The sequence below is a fragment of the Lissotriton helveticus genome, chromosome 8 (assembly GCF_964261635.1).
Source record: "Lissotriton helveticus chromosome 8, aLisHel1.1, whole genome shotgun sequence".
Taxonomy (NCBI): Eukaryota; Metazoa; Chordata; class Amphibia; order Caudata; family Salamandridae; genus Lissotriton; species Lissotriton helveticus.
In genome coordinates this window covers 1237969333-1237990942 of record NC_136069.1, presented here as the reverse complement: position 1 = coordinate 1237990942, position 21610 = coordinate 1237969333, and the positions used below count along the sequence as shown (strand labels likewise).

General features: G+C 42.5%; 1 protein-coding gene across 1 annotated transcript in view; it reads left to right on the top strand.

Annotated features, from left to right (window-relative positions):
• The window catches only part of LOC144773280 (cohesin subunit SA-2-like), a 550419-nt gene that overhangs the window by 479066 nt on the left and 49743 nt on the right, over positions 1 to 21610 (top strand). Inside the window, exons 26-27 of the mRNA XM_078658214.1 lie at positions 10805 to 10906; positions 16690 to 16850. Of these exons, the coding sequence (XP_078514340.1) occupies positions 10805 to 10906; positions 16690 to 16850 (263 nt within the window). The remainder of the gene's footprint in view (positions 1 to 10804; positions 10907 to 16689; positions 16851 to 21610) is intronic.

Sequence of the window (21610 nt, the reverse complement as noted above, 5' to 3'; positions counted from 1 at the left end):
CGATCTAACCATACTCGGTTGAGATCCTGGCACAGAATAAAGATATATTGGGTTATCCCATTCCCTTTGAGCTGGGGTCAGTCCTACTGGGGCTTAGAGCTAATGCACTCAAACGACAAACGGTTAGCGACAGGTCCCTTTGGCTATGTTTGGGAGCAGCCAAAATGGCACTAGCAGCGGTGTGGAAGCAAAGGGAGGCCCTGTCAATGACCCAATGGCATGCCCAATTTTGGCAGGCTCTCACTATGGAGAGAACGGTAAGCATACTGGCGGACACCTTCAAAAACTTTTAATACACCTGGGGACCCCTAGTAGAGTTTTTATCGAGGGGACTTCCTTTGTTTGTGTGCCCCACATGGAAACGTTCTTTCCATCTTTTCCAATTCTAAGAAAAAGGTGGGTTAGTGGGGAACAATGGAGAGCGTCATTGGTAAGTCACCGTCAGGGGGACTAGTTGACCAGGCCAGGCAAGGCATGCGTCCAAACGAACTTCAGTGAGTCTCTGTGCACCTTCCAAGTTGGGGGTAGGAGTGGGAGGGGGGAGTTGAGAGGGTTTTTAATGTTTACTGATTAATGTGTGAGAAAGATTAGTAGTGCTATTGTACGGTTTTCCTTAAAGTTATTTGCATTTCTCTTCGTTGAAACATAGCAACTGTATTACCCTATAGCTTATCATTGTGTGAAGAGAACTAAGGGACGGAAAAGGCACTATGCATGATTTGCTGTTGGAAAATGTAATAGAAAGATTGTTGACAAATGTTAAAGATTAAATACTATATGAAAACACCTATTGCATATCAACACTTGTATATTTCTACTCCCTACCCCAACTCCCCCCCAGACAATCTGAGATATGGGGTGAAACTGCACAGATCAGCTCAAAATTCTCAGGCCCTTTGACCTTTTTGAGTCAGTCAAGACATTGATGCAATATGGGTGTACGACACATTGCCTATGTCCCCTTACCTTTGTTACCACCATACCTCATTAGTCACCAAGTGCTTGTCATTAGTAATGATATTGGTTCAGAGATCATGGGTATATAGGGCAGGAGATCATAGGAATATCCTTTGACAGGTCCGCAAGTAGTGGATCCCACCTCAGTTCAAAATATTTATATTAATCATAGAGTGTTCTTGAAAGCCTTTATATAGCCACCATGTTTTAAATGTTCAGATGCCAAATTGCGATAGGTGGGCGTCCAGCAGAAGTTTTAAAACCTATTCAGAACATGTAATCAGTCATTTGACTGACTGACTGACTGATTGTACTTATAAAGCGCACGAATGCCGAGGCGTCTTGGCGCAGTGTTAGAGTAGGAAACTTGGACATGTATGCATCCTACTGATGTTGAGGAAAGAGCCAGGTTTTAATTTCTTTCCTAAATGCAAATCTATTAGATAGACTTCTTATCTGAGATGGGAGTGTGTTCCAGAGTTTAGACGCCAGGAATGAAAAACGCTTTCCTCCGCAGCGTGCTCTTTTTATCTTTGGGATCTGTGCAAGACCAAGGGAAGAGGATCTCAAAGTCCGGGTAGGGACATAGTGTGAGAAGAGAGCTTGCACATCTTTACCACCCTCTCTGAACAGAGCCTTGTGAACCAGACAGAGTGACTTGAATTCTATGCGTCTGCATACAGGGAGCCAGTGAAGGTTTCTTATGGCTGTTGACGTTGGGTAGCGTCTGGGCAACCCAAGCAGCACTCTGGCTGCCGCATTTTGAATGGCCTGAAGTTTATTCAGTTAGGCAACACCCATTCCAAGGTAGAGGGCGTTGCAGTAGTCAGTCAGTCAGTCAGTCAAAATACTTTATTTCGATAAATCAATATCATAAAAAGACAATAGCACTATACAAATTTTCACAACAAAAAAAACATAATTAATTAATTAATACAGAATAAAATCAGGATTCATTTACATAGCCAATATATTTACAAATGAGATATAAAAATATTTTCTATTATAAAAACATGTTAAAATAGGTTAAAATGCCATAAAAAGAGGTCAGTTAAATCAGTCATCATAATCACATACAATTTACAATAACACAAAACAAAATTCATAAAGTGGGCATTTCCTCTGTTATAGACAATATATATTTACATTCATTACAGAGCCATGAAGAAAGAATTATTAATCATATTCCTCTTCTTTATCCTAACAGCCCCCACTAGAAAATTGGCAACATGGAACATAATCCTTGGGGTCTGCAATAGCTGTAAGAACAGGAGAGCTGGTTTGACCTGAATAAACCCTACCTCTTTTAAAATAGGGATCAGGTATTTCGTTCTTACTGCCGTGTAGTGACCACAGAACATCAAGAAATGCAATGTGTTCTGGGTCGAGAAATTATCACAAGTACACGGCGCCACGTTTTCTGGAGTACTCCAAGTTGGAAAGTGTCCGAGGATCAAATGGATCAAGTTAAAGCGAAAACGGGTTAAAAGAAAACGGTGATAAGGTTTATTTACAGTCGTTAAATACAGTTCTGGGCCAGCCTGGGTGCTCAGAATAGTGCTAGCCCTCACCGTTGGTTTCTCTAATTCCATTTGTTCCCTCTCCAGTCTTAGCAGATCCCCCATCATACCTTTAATCAAAGCAATATCCCTAGTTGTTATGGAGGCCGGGGAAAAGAAGAGCTCTGGTCTCCCTAACTTTACAAGACTGTCTTTGATATAGGCTAGCCATGGAATTTTACTGACTCTATCTAGCTACAAACAGTCTTTTAGTATACTATGGTTGAGGGGGATTTCTTGGTTCAACCAAGTCTTTAACCATATTAAAACAGGAGCCACCTTAATCAAGTCCGTAATATATCCTACGCCCAGTTCATTATGGATTGTATATGTTGGAGTGGACTGTGGAACTGAGAGAACAGCTCTTAAAAATTTATTCTCAGTGATCTGGATGGTATCAGGGGAACAATATCCCCAAATTGCACTCCCATAAGTGGCCACAGCAAGACATTTTGCTTTGTAAATTTTTATCAGTGTTGCTATTGGCCTAGCTCCCAATTTTTTCGCGAATCCCTGTAGTGCAGAGGCTGATCTTGCGAGGGAAATATTTCTATTTTTTAACTGGGGACCCAAAGTACCTCTCTCATCAAAAGTAATCCCCAGGTATGGAAAAGTGGCTACTCTACATAGCTCTTGCTTGCCACAGGTAAATGTTTTTAGAATCTTATTTTTATTTCCCTTGCCCATTATCATAATTTGGGACTTCCTTACATTTATTTTTAAGTCCAACGAACCCATGAAGTCTTCAAAGGCATCCAGAAGGCGTTGGAGTCCAACACCAGTCCGAGAAAGCAAAACGGCATCATCCGCGTATAGAAGAACTGGAATTCCAAGTTCTCCCACACGAGGGACGTCAAGAGTTGCCTCCTTTAAGGCTGGTTCTAGGCCGTTTATATAGATGGTGAATAGGAGGGGTGCCAATATGCACCCCTGCCTGACCCCCCTTTCAGATTTAAAATGACTCGTACATCGACCCTCCGGGGTAACTCTAACGGACGCCATGAGATCAGTATGCAAGTCCGCTAAAAGATTAACCAGTGCCCTATCTAGGCCCATCTTTATTAAAATGTGCCACAATTTTGAGCGATTTACAAGGTCAAAAGCAGACGAGAGGTCCATGAACCCCAGGTACATGGACCCCTCCTTGGCCCTAGTGTATTTATCTATCAATAAGTGTAGATTAAGACCTTGGTCTATCGTACTCCTTTTTGGTCTAAAACCATACTGAACGTTTGATAAAACCCCTTTCTCGTTTAGCCAATCATTCAGTTTGGATAAAATAACCCGGCCCAATATTTTCACCGAAGAATCAATCAGTGAGATCGGTCTATAGCAGGAGGGGTCTTGCCTGTTACCTTTTTTAAAGACCGGTATGATGATAGATTTTTTCCAAGTGGCCGGGATATTGTCCTGTTTTAAAGCGTTAAAAACATTACATAAAACTTTAGACCAAAATTTTGGGGCACATTTAAAGACATCTCCAGGTACCCCATCAGGGCCCGGTGCCTTGTTTTTCAGAGTCAACTCTATTGCCCTTTCCACTTCTACTACCTCAAAGTTGATGGCAAGAGCCTCTGCGATTTGTAATTCCCCCGCCTCTACTTCAGGGGTAACAATGGGGACGTCTGCACTACTAATTCCAGCATAGATCTGTTCAAAATAATGGATCCAGCCCTCATCTGGGATATTCGCATCAAGGGGAGTGTTCTCATCCTCGGAAAAAAGTGGCTGATTTATGATTTTCCAAAATGAGCGACTGTTTTTTAATGTTCCAGGGTCAAGAAGTTGGTCCCATGCTTTGTTTTTCAAATCCCTTTTTCTTTCAAAGATAGCTTTTTTATATGCAGTCCTTGCTTCAATTATGTCAACACGATTTTCAGGCATGGCTTTCAGTGCTTTAAGTAAATCCCCATGCGCCTTCGTGCATCTTTTGTCGAACCATCTATTTCCCATGAGTGGCCTCTGCCTGGAATCAATCTGTAAACTATGGTTTATTTCTAGGCAGATGTTATCAAATGCCACTATAACCTCTTTATTCTCAATTCGGTTCGCTAAGCATATTGCAACTTCATCCTCCACTTTAGACAAAACCTCTGGAAGAAATGTTTCAGGAATTATTTTTGTCCATTTCAGTCTACGCTTTTGATCTTTAACGGCAACGTTTAGTCCCCCTCTGTGTGTCACCGTTATTAGCGAAAGTAGGTCTGTGTGCTTCACTTCAAGTAAAACAGGATTATGATCACTAAACACTGATACCTCTGTATAATAAATTATCACATTATTCAACAAAAAAGAGGACATAAAATATAGTCTATGATGGTGCCATCATCATTTCCTTTAAAGGTAGGGGACCTTCTTGTGCCCTTCCCACAGCCTGTCTCATATAGATTCCATCTTGCAAGAAAGATTTCAAGTAGCTCTCCTCGCCTAGTGTGTTCCATGTGGGTTGGTAAGGAGAGGGGAGGACCTTCATCATCCTGACTCATGCATGGCTGGGTACAAGGGTGAATATTGAAGTCCCCTAATAATATTAATTCAAAAGTATTTCCATTTGCACTATAGACTGACAGAAATGTATCCAGTACTTCCAAGTTGTGACTGGTACATTCATTTGAGTTAGAATTATAAAAATTAACAAAAAGAATCTTGGCCTTATCCTGAGTGGAAAGTTCAACAATCAAACAATTTTCACATCCCGTAAAACACTCCACTAGTTTGCCTTTAACATCCAGTTTGAAAAGGGTTAATAATCCTCCCTTGGCTCTTCCTGCAGTACTGCCAATTGCAGGGATACAAAAGTGACTGTAGCCATCCAAAGAGAAACTATTAAATTGATCCCATGTCTCTTGTAAGGCAATAATGTCAAAAGATTTCATAGTCTTTAACCAATCAGCATTTCCAATTTTATTCTTAATACCCGCAACATTCCATGTGGCAATTTTTAATGACGGTACCGGTGTTTGGTCAGTGCTCCCCATGGTCATAGGCAGTCAATCGTTTTCCTCAAGAGAGGATAATGCTGTGTAACGATTGTATAACGGTAAAGTATAATCAAATTGCCTATTTGCTAACTGGTAACAATACCTATCCCCAGTATTTTGACATTGTTGGACATTTGAAACATTTGGAACACGAACTGCCACCTCCCCTCTATGCCCATTTATAGGATACCTATGTTGAAGCGGTGTTGGACATTTCGTATTATCCAAATGATTATAAAAAAAGCCGAGGGGTCTAGCACATACAGAGTTTTCCTCAATTGGTAAAGATGCTGCCCTGAGGAGAACTGTTGCCACGTGTTGGGGATGCTTAAAATTTACAATAATACAATCCCCTTTTGATCCCTTTCTTCTGTTGCCAATCCAGCTGACTCTACGAGTAGATATTATGTCGTTTGAAAATGCAAAAGGAAACCCACAGTTCCTGTTTAACCATGCAAGTGTTTTGTTTTTTAAAGCTGCATAGGTTTCTAACCTAGAATCAGTCAAACAAGAGTCAACCTCAGGAACATTTGTTAGTACCACTGTGTAAGGAACACACTCCGGTGGCAGATTTACTGGGTTATTCCTCCTAGGCCTACTTCTCCCGCCCATTTCTCCCCCAGCTACAGGCTTCTGACTGGCAATATGTAGTGTAGCTGGCTGTACTGATGGTTGTACTATTGGCTGTACCCTTGGAGTTTCCCCCAAAGGTATAGTAGAGGGTGGGATTTTCTGTGAACGGGAGGCTGGAGGGTTCTGTACAGTGGCCGCTAACCCTGTATTCCTGGTGCTAATAGGTGCAGGTACAGTAGCCCCGGCTATGGTATTTCCAGTAAAAATAAAGGGGCCAGGGAGTAGGCTCGTAGGTGTATGAGACCGGGCCATATGAGAATCCAAGAGGCCCCCTAATCTAGAAACCTCTTGTATGACCTGCTCTAATTTAGCCACCAGTGGTCTAACCATTGCTTCTAGTTTCGACTCAAAAATGGATGCCAGAAGCTCTATCTGGTCAGGGTGTAAAAAAATTTCCTCAGCATTATTTGTGGGTTTTAATATACTTCCACCGCTGTGTGATGTGATAGGGAAAGTACCTGCCTTTTTTGATTTCCGGCCCACCGCCTTTTTAGCAGGGACCTTCCTACATGCCCGCACCATTCTCCGAGCCGGCGAATGTGTCGGTGATTGTACTGGGGAGGGTGTTGGGCTCAAGGTAAGAATAGAATCAGTTGTGATTACCCGATCGTCTGGTGTCATCGTGATGGATACATCACTGGTGGCATTCGCGTTTGGGGTATTCACACTAATATCTGGGTGAGGCAATGGGGAAATGTGCGTGCTCAACCGTATCTCTTCTAGGTTTGTCTTGTTTAGTGATAGTCGCCTTTCTTTATTTATTTTATTAACTACCTTGACAAGATAGTTATCTAATGTCCTTGTATCATTGTCAGCTACCGGTTTAGCTACTCTGGACTTTGACATGTTATGACCAGAGATACGAAACACGAGTAAAGATAACCAGCAGTGTCTCTATTGAAGGGAATAAGACTTCTATATATTGTTTAAGGCCAAGAGGGAAAAATCATTTAAGAACCATACAATACTGTTATTTCTTACAGTTAGTCCTGGATCCTGGGAAGAAAGCCAAAGTCCATGGCCCGGCCCGGCCTCTTCTGGCCCCTGACGGCCACAGACGGCCCCGCCCTTGTCCCGGGCTTCTCCCGGGCGCGCCCGCGTGCGTCCCGCGGGACGAGGAGGCGTGGTCTCCTTTATGCGCCTCCCGGCGCTTCCTGCTTGCGTGGGCGGCGTCCTTGCCGCGATGAGGCTGCTGGGGGTTGTGGTCTCAAGCGTCCCCCGGTGGAGCCAAGCCCGGCCAGGAGCACCACAGTGAGGGACAAAGAATGGCGGAGCCAAGCCCGGCCAGGAACACCACAGCGGAGCCAAGCTCGGCCGAAAAACACACAGCGGAGCCGAGCCCGGCCGTGTGCAGCAACTGGTCCGTAGATTACGCCTCCCCCAGGACTCTGTGGCGTGGTCTCCTTTATGCGCCTCCCGGCGCTTCCTGCTTGCGTGGGCGGCGTCCTTGCCGCGATGAGGCTGCTGGGGGTTGTGGTCTCAAGCGTCCCCCGGCGGAGCCAAGCCCGGCCAGGAGCACCACAGTGAGGGACAAAGAATGGTGGAGCAAGCCCGGCCAGGAACACCACAGCGGAGCCAAGCCCGGCCGAAAAACACACAGCGGAGCCGAGCCCGGCCGTGTGCAGCAATTGGTCAGTAGATTACGCCTCCTAAATGCAAATCTATTAGATAGACTTCTTATCTGAGATGGGAGTGTGTTCCAGAGTTTAGACGCCAGGAATGAAAAACGCTTTCCTCCGCAGCGTGCTCTTTTTATCTTTGGGATTTGTGCAAGACCAGGGGAAGAGGATCTCAAAGTCCGGGTAGGGACATAGTGTGAGAAGAGAGCTTGCACATCTTTACCACCCTCTCCGAACAGAGCCTTGTGAACCAGACAGAGTGACTTGAATTCTATGCGTCTGCATACAGGGAGCCAGTGAAGGTTTCTTATGGCTGATGATGTTGGGTGGCGTCTGGGCAACCCAAGCAGCACTCTGGCTGCCGCATTTTGAATGGCCTGAAGTTTATTCAGTTGGGCAACACCCATTCCAAGGTAGAGGGCGTTGCAGTAGTCAATTCTGGACAGTATAGTTGAGACAATGACCGTTTTCCTTAATGCAAAGGGAATATATGGGAGAATCTTTCTCAGTCCTTTTAGAGTGAAGAAGCAAGCTGAAGTGACCTGATTGATCTGTGAAGCCCAGGTCAGATTTTTGTCAACCATTACTCCCAAATTCCTGGCTTTGGAGACTGGTATCAGAGGTGGTCCAGCACTGCTAGGACACCATAACTGGTTCCAGATTTGATCTTTTGAGCCAAATTCCATGACTTCTGTTTTAGTTGCATTTAGTTTTAATGTTAGTTTTGACGATGAGTATATATCTGCTCAGTTCCCCAGACATGAAAACCATAATACAGGAGATTTATTTAAATATTGGTGAGACATTTATCAGCATGTTGTAAAATTGTTGAGAGTTCGGATTTAGCTGATCCCACTGAATCCTGATGAGCAGTACCTTTGAGCTAGAGATGTTACTAAAATCTAATCACATGTATGTTTATGCCAATGATAATAGCTAGAGCATTAGACGGTGCTGGAAGGAAACTAACCCACCAGATTTTGCAGTGGTCTATAAAGTTGGCTAGGTTTTGTCAATATGCACACTTATATGTCCTGCACAACCAAAAATATCCAGAAAATTAGGGATTTGCTTAATGTGGTATAACTTTGAATATTGTAGACCAACGGCCAGAATTGTCCAGTATAGTGCAGATCTGTATCATATTTGTATGCTTATAATACACTTATAACCTGCATGGCAGTAAAATGCAGTGTTGCAATTTACTCTTTTTGTACTTCATATTTTGATATTTTTGTACATGTTTACACATGTAAAGCAATAAAAAGCGAAGAGGGTATTGAACAGACCCAACTGCTTAATCAGATTAATTTCAATATCACACTAGAGTCTCTCGTTTCTCTGGTTATTTAATTGAGGGGAGAAAACAGTGATCATGGTATTTGATGAAAGAATGTAGAGTACTGGATGAAATGATATGTGTTATATATACTTTTTTCTGTAACCCACCCCACAAACCCAATGATTTTGGACTTTTTGAAGGAATAATGTCCTGAGTTTAGATGTTTCTCAACACGACAATGCAGTCTCAAATTCTACTACCCCACATCTATTATAAACAACACATTGTAAATTAGTCTTTCAAGCAAGCATATGAGGACATAACCTAGATGTTGATTCGATCCATTAAAACAGTTTCCTCTGTAATTGAAGCACTCTATGATGCTGTCATATAAACCATAACGTTAGGTATTCATGAATGAATTCATCATAGTTTGTGATTCTGTCCAAGTACAAGGTCATAAAATGCCAGTCCTCCCAATATATATTCAGCAGTTTAATAATATCTCAGTTATGTTTAATCTTTTGGCTAGCAAAGGAAACTGTTTTTTACCTAAGAGTCAGATCACTGCAAGGGGGCTTTTGCATCTGACCATTGATAAAATAATTTTACAGTTTTATTAGAAAGCATATGGGAGGTGCCTAACTGCATCACAGACGATCAAGATACAGTAAGTAGACAAAACTGAATGTAGTTAATAAAGCACATTTGGAATTAATAATGGTATTCAAGGCTATCCAACATTATTATTAGTAGGCCTACAATAATTAAATTAGCTCCGTAAAATTATCAATGTGTGCTCAAAAATGGACCGCATAGATGTTGCATCACAACTTGTTTGAAGCTGGAATTTCTTTAATTACATATGGCTATAATATATTAAACATTATTCATTGTTTTGTAAAAGTAGTACAAGCCCATATGAATGATAAAGGTGTGATATACAAATCCTGGTAGCACAGAAGAACATTACCTCTTTTGCACCAATCTTTGTTTACTTTCCTCTTTTTCACCGATCTTTGTTTTCTTTCCTCTTTTATCTATCCCTTTTATATTGTTCAATTTCAAGTGCAATTTATTGATTTTTATGATTCTTGTAGTTTAACCATATATACCAGAGCTTAGCACCATATGGCAGATGATTCTCAAATGTTGGTGAAAGTATCATATATATTCGGTGCATTCATGTGACAAGAGTTCAGTGTCATACAATTATCAATTATGTATAAACTATATTAACAATCATATTCTTAATTATGGTGCTAGTGAAAATTTAATTTTCAGTTGCAAATATTGCTTCTCGTTGTAAACTTAATAGACATTTCTCCTCAACCCTCTTTGAATGTGATTAGTTGGTGGCGCCTGGTTATGGGGTCTTCAAAGGGTAGTAGTTGGATAATTCATATTGATTATTTTGTATAATCGTAATTCTTGTGTCCTTTTAATTATGATGGAAGAAGATATGACTTTCATCCATGTCTTACTTAGAATGAGCGTAAGTAATATTAGTAAGGCATTTTTTCTCTATATGACTATAAATTGATTTCTGCAAATCCAATTTCTTTAATCAAAGAATGCATGTTGGCGACAGATGATGATACGTTGATAATGATTTTAAAAAAAGATGTCTAAGACTATGCACATATTTTTAAAAGCATGTTTTTGTTTGGGTTCTACTTGGGTCAAATATCAGTATTTTTTATTTATAGCTGAATAAAGCAAATGAGTGTGGCAATTTGAGTGAGGGTAACATTCTATTTTTTGTATTAACAGAGCTACAATGATTTTGGGGATATCATTAAAGAAACACTGAGCCGGACAAGACAGAATAACAGAATACAAAGTGCAAAGACTCTGATTCTCTGTTTGCAGCAGGTATCTATTATACTTGGAAAATAATTTTTAATAAATATATTATATCTGTTAAATGCATTCTGTTGCCACGATGAAGCTGAGAATTTAAAGGTAGAATTTATTTTGCTAAATTGGGCAACTTCTCACAAATGAAGATGAATTATAGAAATAGGTTTTGATTAAAGAGAACGCTCACAGCAGTTTTTCAAAATGTTATTCAAACAAATTTGTATGCTGTTATTATCCAGAATTGCCAGAATGGTCAGGGAGAGTAAACACTCAACGTCCTCAAATGCATCAAACATACATAGGTGGCTTCTTGTTTTCTGGTAAAGAAGGGAAATCCCATAGTTTTAAATGTCACAACCTGCATAGTCTGTTTTTGTTGGTCATTGGCCATCTCTGAGTTTACATTAATGACTCTGCTCTTCATAAATTCTATCCCAATTACACACAGTATCATTGTGCTTGTCAAATGTGCCTCATGTGATTGTTATCAGTTTAATGTATTCAAATAATTTTCTGTATTTTAATAACATTGTTATTATACCAACATTTTCAACATTTCTTCTTCTGTCATTTTCTATTGTATCTCTTCCTAAATTGTAACTATATGCAAGTCTAGCTCATGAACTCCCTTGTTGTTAATATGTTAAAATACTAGTTACTATAGCTAGGTCTTATGTAATATTTCTTGCCAAAAGACATTTAATATTTTCATAAAGGTGGTTTCATTGAGATTCTGAGACACCTTGGTATCCTTTGTGGTATTCAGTCAAGGTTACCACATCTAGGGGCTCATTACGATGTCAGACTGAAAGCCTCCTTCGCACAGTTTGGAACTGCTCGACCGGGTCGGAATCCTTCCGACGACTGAGTCAGTTTCCATTCCGACCGCCCGATTACGATGTTCGCAGTCAGAATGTAAACTGCGCGGTCATTCTGAATCGGTTTCGAGCAACTCTCACAGTATCCCTGTTGGTCGGAACTGCATCATACACCCGTATGGACAGCATTTCTGCCCTCACGATTACGATGTCGATTTCCAACAGCCTTTCCGCGTTGGCCTGTCCGACACAGAAAGGATGGCGGAAAGTGACTTTGGGGGCCCCTGGGAGGGCCCACGAGGCCTTGCGGCCTACGGTTGATGGCGTAGGGGGTACCTAAGGGATCCTCCTGTAAAACCCGTGGGGTGCCTGCAACAGGGTGCAGGGTTTTCCGCAAACCCCCCATTTCCCCATAGGAGCCTGTGTTACGACCGGTTGTTGGGCGGAACACAAGCTCCCATAGGGAACAGTGGGATTCCGACCGAACAGTGTTAGGTTGCAGTGTAACCTGGCGATTGGAACCACCGACCGCAAGTCGGTCGGTCCCGATTCCGAGTCGGTGTCGGGCAAGAGCTTTCCGGTAAACGTCGTAATAAGCTCCCTAGTGTCAGCTTAGTTGCTTCGATTTCACTTCCATTTTAACAGATTCTAATTGGATTTTTCAAATGTTTTCAGTGTTGACTCTGATAATTTGTCTTTTATGGATCCCAGTAGTTAATGCATTTTGTCTTCGTTAAATAGTTATCTTGCAGTAATATTTGAAAAATCATCAAAAGCCAATTGACAATTTGCAGAATCTATTTGTCAATGCTCCTTAGGTGCTTAGCAGCCATTCGTATTGAACAATTACGAGTTTCCTGATGCAATTTTACTTTTAACCTCTGTCATAAATTTAAAATAATTCCAGAAGTGCCATTATGGGTGCAAAAAGCTCACTTTCCAAATGTTTCCTAATGTGTATTCTAATTAATACATATGCTCTTATTTCCAAAAATTGATTTTATTTTTGAAATGCATATCTAACTCAGTAATTTACACCTTATGTATTAGATTAATCATAATTAAATACAGACATTAAAGCATACTGTCACATTTAACCAAAGTCTTCTTACTCACCTTCTCTTGTCATAAAGCAAGTCCACACTCAACTGCAGCAATCACCTACCTTAACTGCAACGGCAGACCTTCGTTATTTTCTGGTAAACAATGGAAATCTGGGGACAGTTAAATCATGGAACCTGCTCCCAGTTGAAATAAAAAACAGACAAACGCTGCTATCTTTCAGAAAATCTATAAAACCTGGCTCTTTGTCAAATAGAGTCATGTTTACTACTTTTGCATTTGCAACCTTTTTTAGGTCCTGCTAGCACTAGCACCTAGACGTCCTCAGGCATTCATGCGCTATACAAGTTCTTAAATCAAATCAAATCCTGTGGCTGAAAACATTACATTTGAAGTAGTCAATTTTCCCTGTTCATTGACCATCTCTGAACTTCAAAAAGCATGAATATTTTTTCTTTATTTGATCCCGTCAAGTATAGTCTATTCACCAATTTGATATTAATGTTAGTCAGGCAGTACTCAGTGAATTCTAGACAGATAATCCTTATCTCCTATGTCCCTGACTTGGGACCAGATTACAAATGGGACAGAGCAGTATCCCTCTCATAGAGGGATACTGCTTTATCTAATTATAACTGTCCTGGTGGTCCTGCACCTGGCTATGCGACAAATATGTCTGAATAGTTGTGCAGCCCCATATCATGTGTTTGAATGTACTTCTAGTGCCCAAACAGCGCAACCAGGCTGGGAGGCTGCCCTCTCCACGTAATGCAGGTGGTCCTGTGATAGTGGACTAGATGCAGTACCTTGAATTGGATCAGTCACAGTTGTGAATTTGTGGCTACTAGCCTTAGATGCATCAGTGCCACCTCCCAGTCGACTTCCTCCAGCTCATCCATGTCCATCTCCCACAATAAAGATCACTACTGATCCATGGACCAAAAGAAATGTCCTCACTTGGTAGTAGTGAATATAAGAGCACGTGGATCCCCTGTAATCAGGCAACTAGACAAAGGACCATGTCTTAGCCCAAAGCCACAATACCCCATCAAATAAAGGTAAACCCAGGCTTTTATGAAAAACTATCGACTTTCAAAGGCACCAACATTTCTAGATCCACCACAAAGTGCTTCTTGGAGGCTCTGTCTGACTGGCCTGGCTAAAAGGAACACATAAACCTAACTTCTATGATCATTGTCGTGTCCATTGGTATCTCGAAACTCAACAGGAATACAGGCTGAAGTGATGAAATAAGTTAGGGGGTTCACGTTTCTTTTTCACTCTCCGATGTATTGTGAATTTTTAATCCCTCTCCAATTCAAGCCAGTTCCTGCAGATACTTTTATTTCTAAAGGCCGAAGTACGATCTCGTTTGGAAGGCCCCCAGATGGGTTCCTGAACAAGACAATCCGAGTCGGAGCTTATGTTTTCGACTGAATCGTCCCCCGTTCCAAACGACCAAGTATGATGCACAGATCTCGTCTGTGTCGACCGAATTGTTTCCAAACCGGATCCTGTCAGTCCGACTCGTTCGCAGGCGAATCGTACAGCGCAATGGAGCCGGCCTCCAACCTAGCGAGTACGATGCACGATTCGGACAGCCATATCGACTCGATCTCAGCGAGACGAAACAGCTGTGGGAATCGAACTTCGGGGGGCTGTTGCAGGCCCCCCTTCACTTCGGGGCCCTCCGAATCGGTCCCGTGGGGGTACCCATGGGCCCCCCTTTTCCATGCATGCACAGTGTGGCGGGCACCATGGGTGTACACTTTTCCCCACCCACCCCTTTTTGCTATGGGAGCCTGTGTACGCGTTCAGCATACAGGCTTCCATAGAGTTCAATGGAAGTCCGAGCGAACAGAGTCTGTCACCATACGGGTGCATCGTACTCGGTTGCTCGGTCTCACAGAGCACAATTCGCTAGGAAAGCTCTCCGGATCCAAGTCGTACGGAGAGCTTTCCTAGTGAGATCGTACTTGGGCTCTAAGTATGCCTCACATATGCTTCTGTCTGTGGACCCATTTTAAACTATGCTTATCTTAACAGTTAATTGCTACACATGAGATTCGTGGCTGATGGCTGTGTAATGACACCCTCCCCCCCACCCCAAACGCCTCACTGACTTCCCATATTCTAACTTGCCAATTGTTCTCTGACTTTCCTCCATTCTCTTTTCTGATTTTGTGTGGACTTTATTTATTTATTTATTTTATTTTATTTATAAAGTTTTATATAGCGCTAGCTAGACCCGTGGGTATCAGAGCGCTTTACAAACACAAAGGAAGGTACTGAGGTGAGTTTCTGGTACACCACAATTCACTAATGTCCTAGGTCTCTGTGCACAGTTCTGTGTATGAGCAGAAATCCTTGCAACAGCCCTACAGAGTTGATCGTACCCAACATTCACATTGTCTATAGGAATCCCTTGATGCCAACCAAATCTATATTGAGCAATGAAGCGGAACCTGGATCAAAGTCAAAAACTTAGATCACAATGTATATTTTTCCTTAATCTCAGCACTTGAGTAATAAAATTCAGAACTACCATCTTTTCTAACGTAAATGCGTGTCTTATAGACAAACTTTTCTATTGATAAGTCCCTCTGTGTCCTGTTGTAGCATTATATTTGAAAGCGTAACAAATGTATTTTTAATATGTGGTGATTATATTGAATTATTCTATATTTGAGCGTTTTTATATTTGTAAAATTTTCCAAATAAAGACAATTGGCAGGAGAGCGAGTTATGATTTCCCTCAGGAACCAAAGGACCATGGATCAGTATTCATTGTTTACATAACAGAGTATTGCACTAAGAACTGGTGCTTTACTGATGGGTCTCCATTTTTTTACAACTATACTACCAAGCAACCTTTGCTGGCCGGGACATTCATTATGCTTGGGAAGATTCCTCAGTGAGTTACTGACTGCTGCGGACATGTGCTTTGACCCACAGGTAATGTGTTCAATCCTGACAGTGCAAGCTCATCTTTCCATCCTTCCAAAGGCGTGAAACTGAGCGTCATTGAATTTATTAATAATAACACCTTTTAATTACAGCACTTATAAATGATGGACTGAAATGCTACATAAAAGCAATGTATTAATTGTACACACACAAAGACAAACACCCCGTTTTCAGGGTCATAAGTGCTATTCGATTTCCAGAATGACCTAGCCCAATTAAACTTAGGAGTCAAACTTGTTCTTCGTGCATGAATAGACATATCAATACAGACTCCTAGCGCTGCTGCTCATTGAAGGCTGAGCCCTAACACGGATGCACATGGCTTATTACTTTTAGGGTGAATCCTAATATGTTAATATTATATTTCTTTTGGCATCTACTGTAGAACATCAATTGACAATAGCGTTTATTTGAGATATGATCTAGAATTGTGCGGCCGATTTTTGTTTGGATTAGAGGCCTCTGGTGAACTCCAAAGACATGTCAACCATTTGGATATGGGAAGGATTTGGGAGAATAGAGAATGAGAGAAAAATAGAGAAAGGGGGAAGGATAAAGATAGACAAGGAAAGAGAGAGATTCCGATCTATTCTCAAAATGTAAATGGTGTACATCCTAAGAATATATGTGCAGGGGCCTCAACCCACTCTAACTCAGGTAGTCAATTTGGCAATGTCTCTTCGGAACTCACCTTAAGCTTAGTCTTGAGAATCAGTGGTATCCCTGTCCAGTGTACACTGCAGCACTTTCTGCTGTAGCATCCAGAGGATTTCTTCGCTTTGTGTGATAGTTACTTTCAATTACTGTTCTTCTACCCGAGGAACTATGAAGTCTCTCCTCCCCCTACAAGCATTTGTTGATTCAATGCACAGTTTGATTCACTGCACAGTTTGAATAACTTGATATTCATTGATATGACCACAAATAACTAATCTTGTATGTTTCCAGCTTTTTCAGGAGCACATTGAAGCTTCTGGCAGTAGCAGCGAGTCGTCTAGCTCCTCTTCTAATTCTTCCTTCAGTAACATAAAAGAACTGGCTCGGCGTTTCTCACTCACATTTGGTTTGGACCAAGTGAAATCCAGAGAGTCTGTTGCTATGATGCACAAGTAGGTGTTGCATACATTACTGTTAACCCACCTTTCTCTTTTTTTATTATTATTCTTTTTATTAACAATTTGAGTCGACTTTACAGGATACAACAAAGAAGGCAGAAACATTTAATCAATTCTTGTCATGATGGCAGGTTACATCTCGACAATTAACAATTACTACGGAACACTTGGATCTTCTATATTTGGAACAATGGGGGGAACACAGATATTGCCTCTATATACATTCCATTTACTCCAAATGGAGGACCACTTTCTAGGGCATCCCCGTGCCACATAGACAGTTTTCTCACGAAACATGCACCAGTCCATTTCTGTCTTCCAAGAGCCTACCACATTTGCACCTTTGTCTTTTTTGAATTAATAGAAATAATCCTCTTTTTGTTAAAGTGGCAGACCATGTTTGGATGGAAGTGTTCCCCGTGTGTTAAACTGTGTGTACCTGCCCTAAGTACCTGATTGCATGTCACACTGGTATGAATAGTTTTTGCTTGGTCCTGTTACCATTTTAATGTAGCCTGTGCACAGAATCCTATGCCTGTTCATTATAGTGGTGTGAGAAGGAGTAGTTTCTGTCCTGTAACTCCAGTTCTGTAGTAGGGGTATCTCTGTTATAGTCATAATCTAGTGAATAGTCCCGCCCATGTGCGTGGACCCCGGAGCAATCAAAAATAATCTCTTATAGTGTCAAAAAATGCAGAAAAGCATAGACACTTAAGAGAGAATTTAAAGACAGATAATGCAGCCTAAAAAGGCTACACTGTCCAGTACTTCAACTAGAAATTCCACCATAAAATCCACAAAACAGCAAAAGCCTGTACAGATTTCCCTTGCTTTACCAGCAAAATCCCTCAGGAATGATAGAGAGAAGAACCTGGACAGACAAGCCCCATAGGCTGCCATTATGTGGCTCAAAACAGGATACTGTGCCTTTAAGAGAATCTTCCAGAACCTTCTCCCAGTATCCCAGAATGCATAGCAGGTCCAACTTAGTTTCAGTTCTTTTTGAAGGCGTAACACGCCAGACCTGTAGCATTCCATAAAGAATATGTCTCTCTCTCCACCGGGGAGGAGGGAGGGCGCTTATGACTATAACAGAGATACCCCTACTACAGAACTGGAGTTACAGGACAGAAACTACTCCTTCTGTAGTAGGGGATCTCTGTGTATAGTCATAATCTAGTGAATAGAATGGCAAGCCCATCCCCACACCAAAGCGGGGGTGGAGAAAAGAGAATTAACACCACTACTGTGCAAACAGATTTCGCAGCGAAGCCTGCCCAACCTGAGCGTCTGCCCTGGCATCAGTGTCCAGGCAGTAATGCTTAGCAAAGGTATGAACCGACTTCCAAGTGGCCGCCTTGCATATTTCTGCAATCGGAACATTACGGAGCAATGCTGTCGTGGCAGCCTTGCCCCTGGTGGAATGAGCCTTAGGCTTACCTCCTAAGGTCTTATTAGCTTTTTGGTAACACAGCTGTATGCAGGACACAATCCACCTAGAGATAGACTGCTTAGAGGTCGCAAGACCCGTCCTGACAGATCCATAGTTGATGAACAATTGGTCTGACCTACGAATATCCCTGGTTTTATCCAGATAAAATTTCAGCACCCTCCAAAACATCCAGGGAATGCAAAGACCTTTCCGCTGGAGATGAAGGATTCTGAAAGAACGTAGGTAAAGATATAGTCTGATTGATATGAAAATCAGAAACAACCTTGGGAAGAAACTTAGGGTGAGTACGCATAACAACCTTAGCAGCATGAAATACAGTATAAGGTTCTTGGCAACACAACGCCTGAATTTCACTCACCCTGTGGGCCGATGTAATGGCCACGAGGAACGCCGCCTTCCAGGACAGGTGCTGCAACGAAGCCTTATGAATAGGTTCAAAAGGCTCCTTCATCAATCTGGACAGCACCACATTCAAGTCCCATGAAGGCGAAGGAAGCCTGACAGGAGGGAACACTTTCTTCAAGCCTTCCAAAAAATCTTTGATCACAGGGATCTGAAAGAAGGAAGTCTGTGAAGGGCATTTCCTGTAGGCAGTCAAAGCAGCCAGATGAACCTTAATGGAATGAACATTAAGGCCAGACTGCGCCAGATGTAGTAGATATGGAAGGATGACATCCTCCTTGCATGTCGTAGGGTCATAGTTCTTAGACTTGCACCAGATGCAAAACCTCTTCCACTTGTAAGCATAAGAAGTCCGAGTGGAAGGTCGCTTCGCCTCTTTCAGTATGTCCATACAATCCGCTGGGAGATTCAAATGGCCATATTGCACTATTTCAGGAGCCATGCCGCCAAACTCAAAGACGAGAGGTTGGGGTGCACCATCCGCCCCCCGAACTTCGTGAGAAGGTCCGGCCTGCACGGCAGCTTCATGTGAGGAAGGAGAGACCGGTGAAGGAGGTCTGTGAACCACCACTGTCTGGGCCATTCCGGGGCAATCAGTATCATCCGCGCCCTGGACTGGGACAGCTTGATGAGAACCGTCGGAATCAGGGGAATGGGTGGAAAAGCGTACAGAAAGCTGTTCGACCAGTTGATCCATAACGCGTTCCCCAGCGTCCCCTGCTGGTAGTACCTGGAGGCGAAGTCTCGGCATTTGCTGTTTTCGGCGGTGGCGAACAGATCTACGTCGGCGTTCCCCACCTTGCGAAGACTTCTCCTAGTACTTCGTCGTTTATGACCCATTCGTGGTTTTCCTGAATCAGTCTGCTCAGTTCGTCTGCCTGAACATTCTGCACACCTGGCAGATGCGCGGCCGTTATCGACAGTCCTCGAGCCAGAAGCCAGTGCCAGATCGCCTGCGCCTCCTGTGACAGAGTGCGCGATCTCGAGCCCCCCTGCTTGTTGAGGTAATACATCGTTGTCGTGTTGTCCGTCTGAACAAGCAGAGAGTTGGTCTGAAAGGACGGATGAAAGGCCTTCAGTGCCAAGTGAACAGCCCTGAGTTCCAGGAAATTGATGTGGTACGTGGACTCCGTCGGGGACCACGACCCTTGAATCTGTAGGTCTCCGGAGTGCGCTCCCCAGCCCTGGAGAGAAGCATCCGTCACGATAGTCTGAGTGGGAATGTCCTTGTGGAAGGGAACCCCTCTGAGGAGATTCCTCGCTGAACACCACCACTTCAGAGACTGAAGAGCATGTAGAGACAGTCGTATCTTGTCGTCCCAAGATCCTCTCCTCTGGTCCCATTGATCTTCTAAGCACTCTTGCAGCGGTCTCATGTGCAGCCGTGCATGCGGCGTCAGGAAGATACAAGAGGCCATCGATCCCAGTAGAGACGACACCGTCCTCACTGTTGGAGATGGAGCGACCATAAGAGCCTGAGCCTTTCGAAGGAGTGATAAACGTCGCTCCTCCGAAGGAGACACGCTTGCTGACAGCGTATCGATGGAGGCACCCAAGTACTGGATGCACTGGACTGGAGTCGGGACAGACTTGGACATGTTGATGTGCAACCCCAGCTTGTTCAGTAGAACGCACGTCTTCTGGAAGTGTGCTTGAGCTTCCGAGAAGGAGGAGGCCTTGATCAACCAATCATCCAGGTACGGGTAGACAAACACCTTGTTTCTCCTCAGGTGTGCCGCTACCACTGCCATGCACTTCGAAAATGTCCTGGGCGCAGACTTCAGCCCGAATGGAAGTACCGTGTACTGATAGTGATTGGTGCCGACTTGAAATCGCAGAAACTTCCTGTGCTTGCATGCGATGGGGACATGGAAGTATGCATCCTGTAGGTCTATGGCACACATCCAATCTCCTCGTTGCAACTGAGGGTAGATCTGATGCAACGACAGCATGCGAAACTTTTCTCTGCGAATCCACTTGTTTGCCTGTCGCAAATCCAGAATGGTTTGTGTGAATAAAATACCCAGGCAAATCCTTAGTGGAACACTAGCACATGAACATTAACATTGAACACATTTTGGTTTGGAAAAAATATATAATCAAAAAACGTTTTTGCACATTTGGTGTATTTTAATTTCTATTATAAAACATGATTAAATGGTAAAAAGATTTTAAGTACATTAGTATCGATACATGATAAAATATTCCAGCATTATAGCATATGCATGGGTCTAAGCATACATCAGGTACATATATATAACAATAAAAAGATGGTTTCCTGTCTACGCGTTTCGACACAACTGTGTCTTCCTCAGGACTGTACCATCATATTTCTGTAAAAGATATATATAAAAGACATTTTACAAGTCTATATTTAAAGTGCAAAAAACGTATATAATGTAAATTTTGACATTTCATACGTGGGGCTAGTGTTCTAAAATCTCATAAATCTGATAATACCGCTAGGCACTCCTGCACACAAAACACATCATTTATCTACATATATACAGATCTATATACATATCTATAGGTACCTATTTACAACATTACTACAAACATGTGTTATACATCCACATCTATAGTAGAGAATAGAGAACCACATGTGTGGTTGCGAATGAAAGATGGATAAAGAAAAAGGAAACGCAAATCCAGAATGGGCCTGAACTTGTTCTTGTCCTTCTTGCGGACCAGAAAGAACCGGGAGTAAAGGCCTCTTCCTCGTTGAGACAGAGGTACGTCCTCTATCGCCCTTTTCCATAACAGGATATCGGCCTCCGCCTGGGGCTCGCGCAGCTGATACTGCGAGCTGACCAGGGGAATCGATGGAGGAGGGCTGGTGAACCGAAGACTGTATCCATTGCAAACAATATTCAGGACTCACTTGTCCTGAGTAATTTTT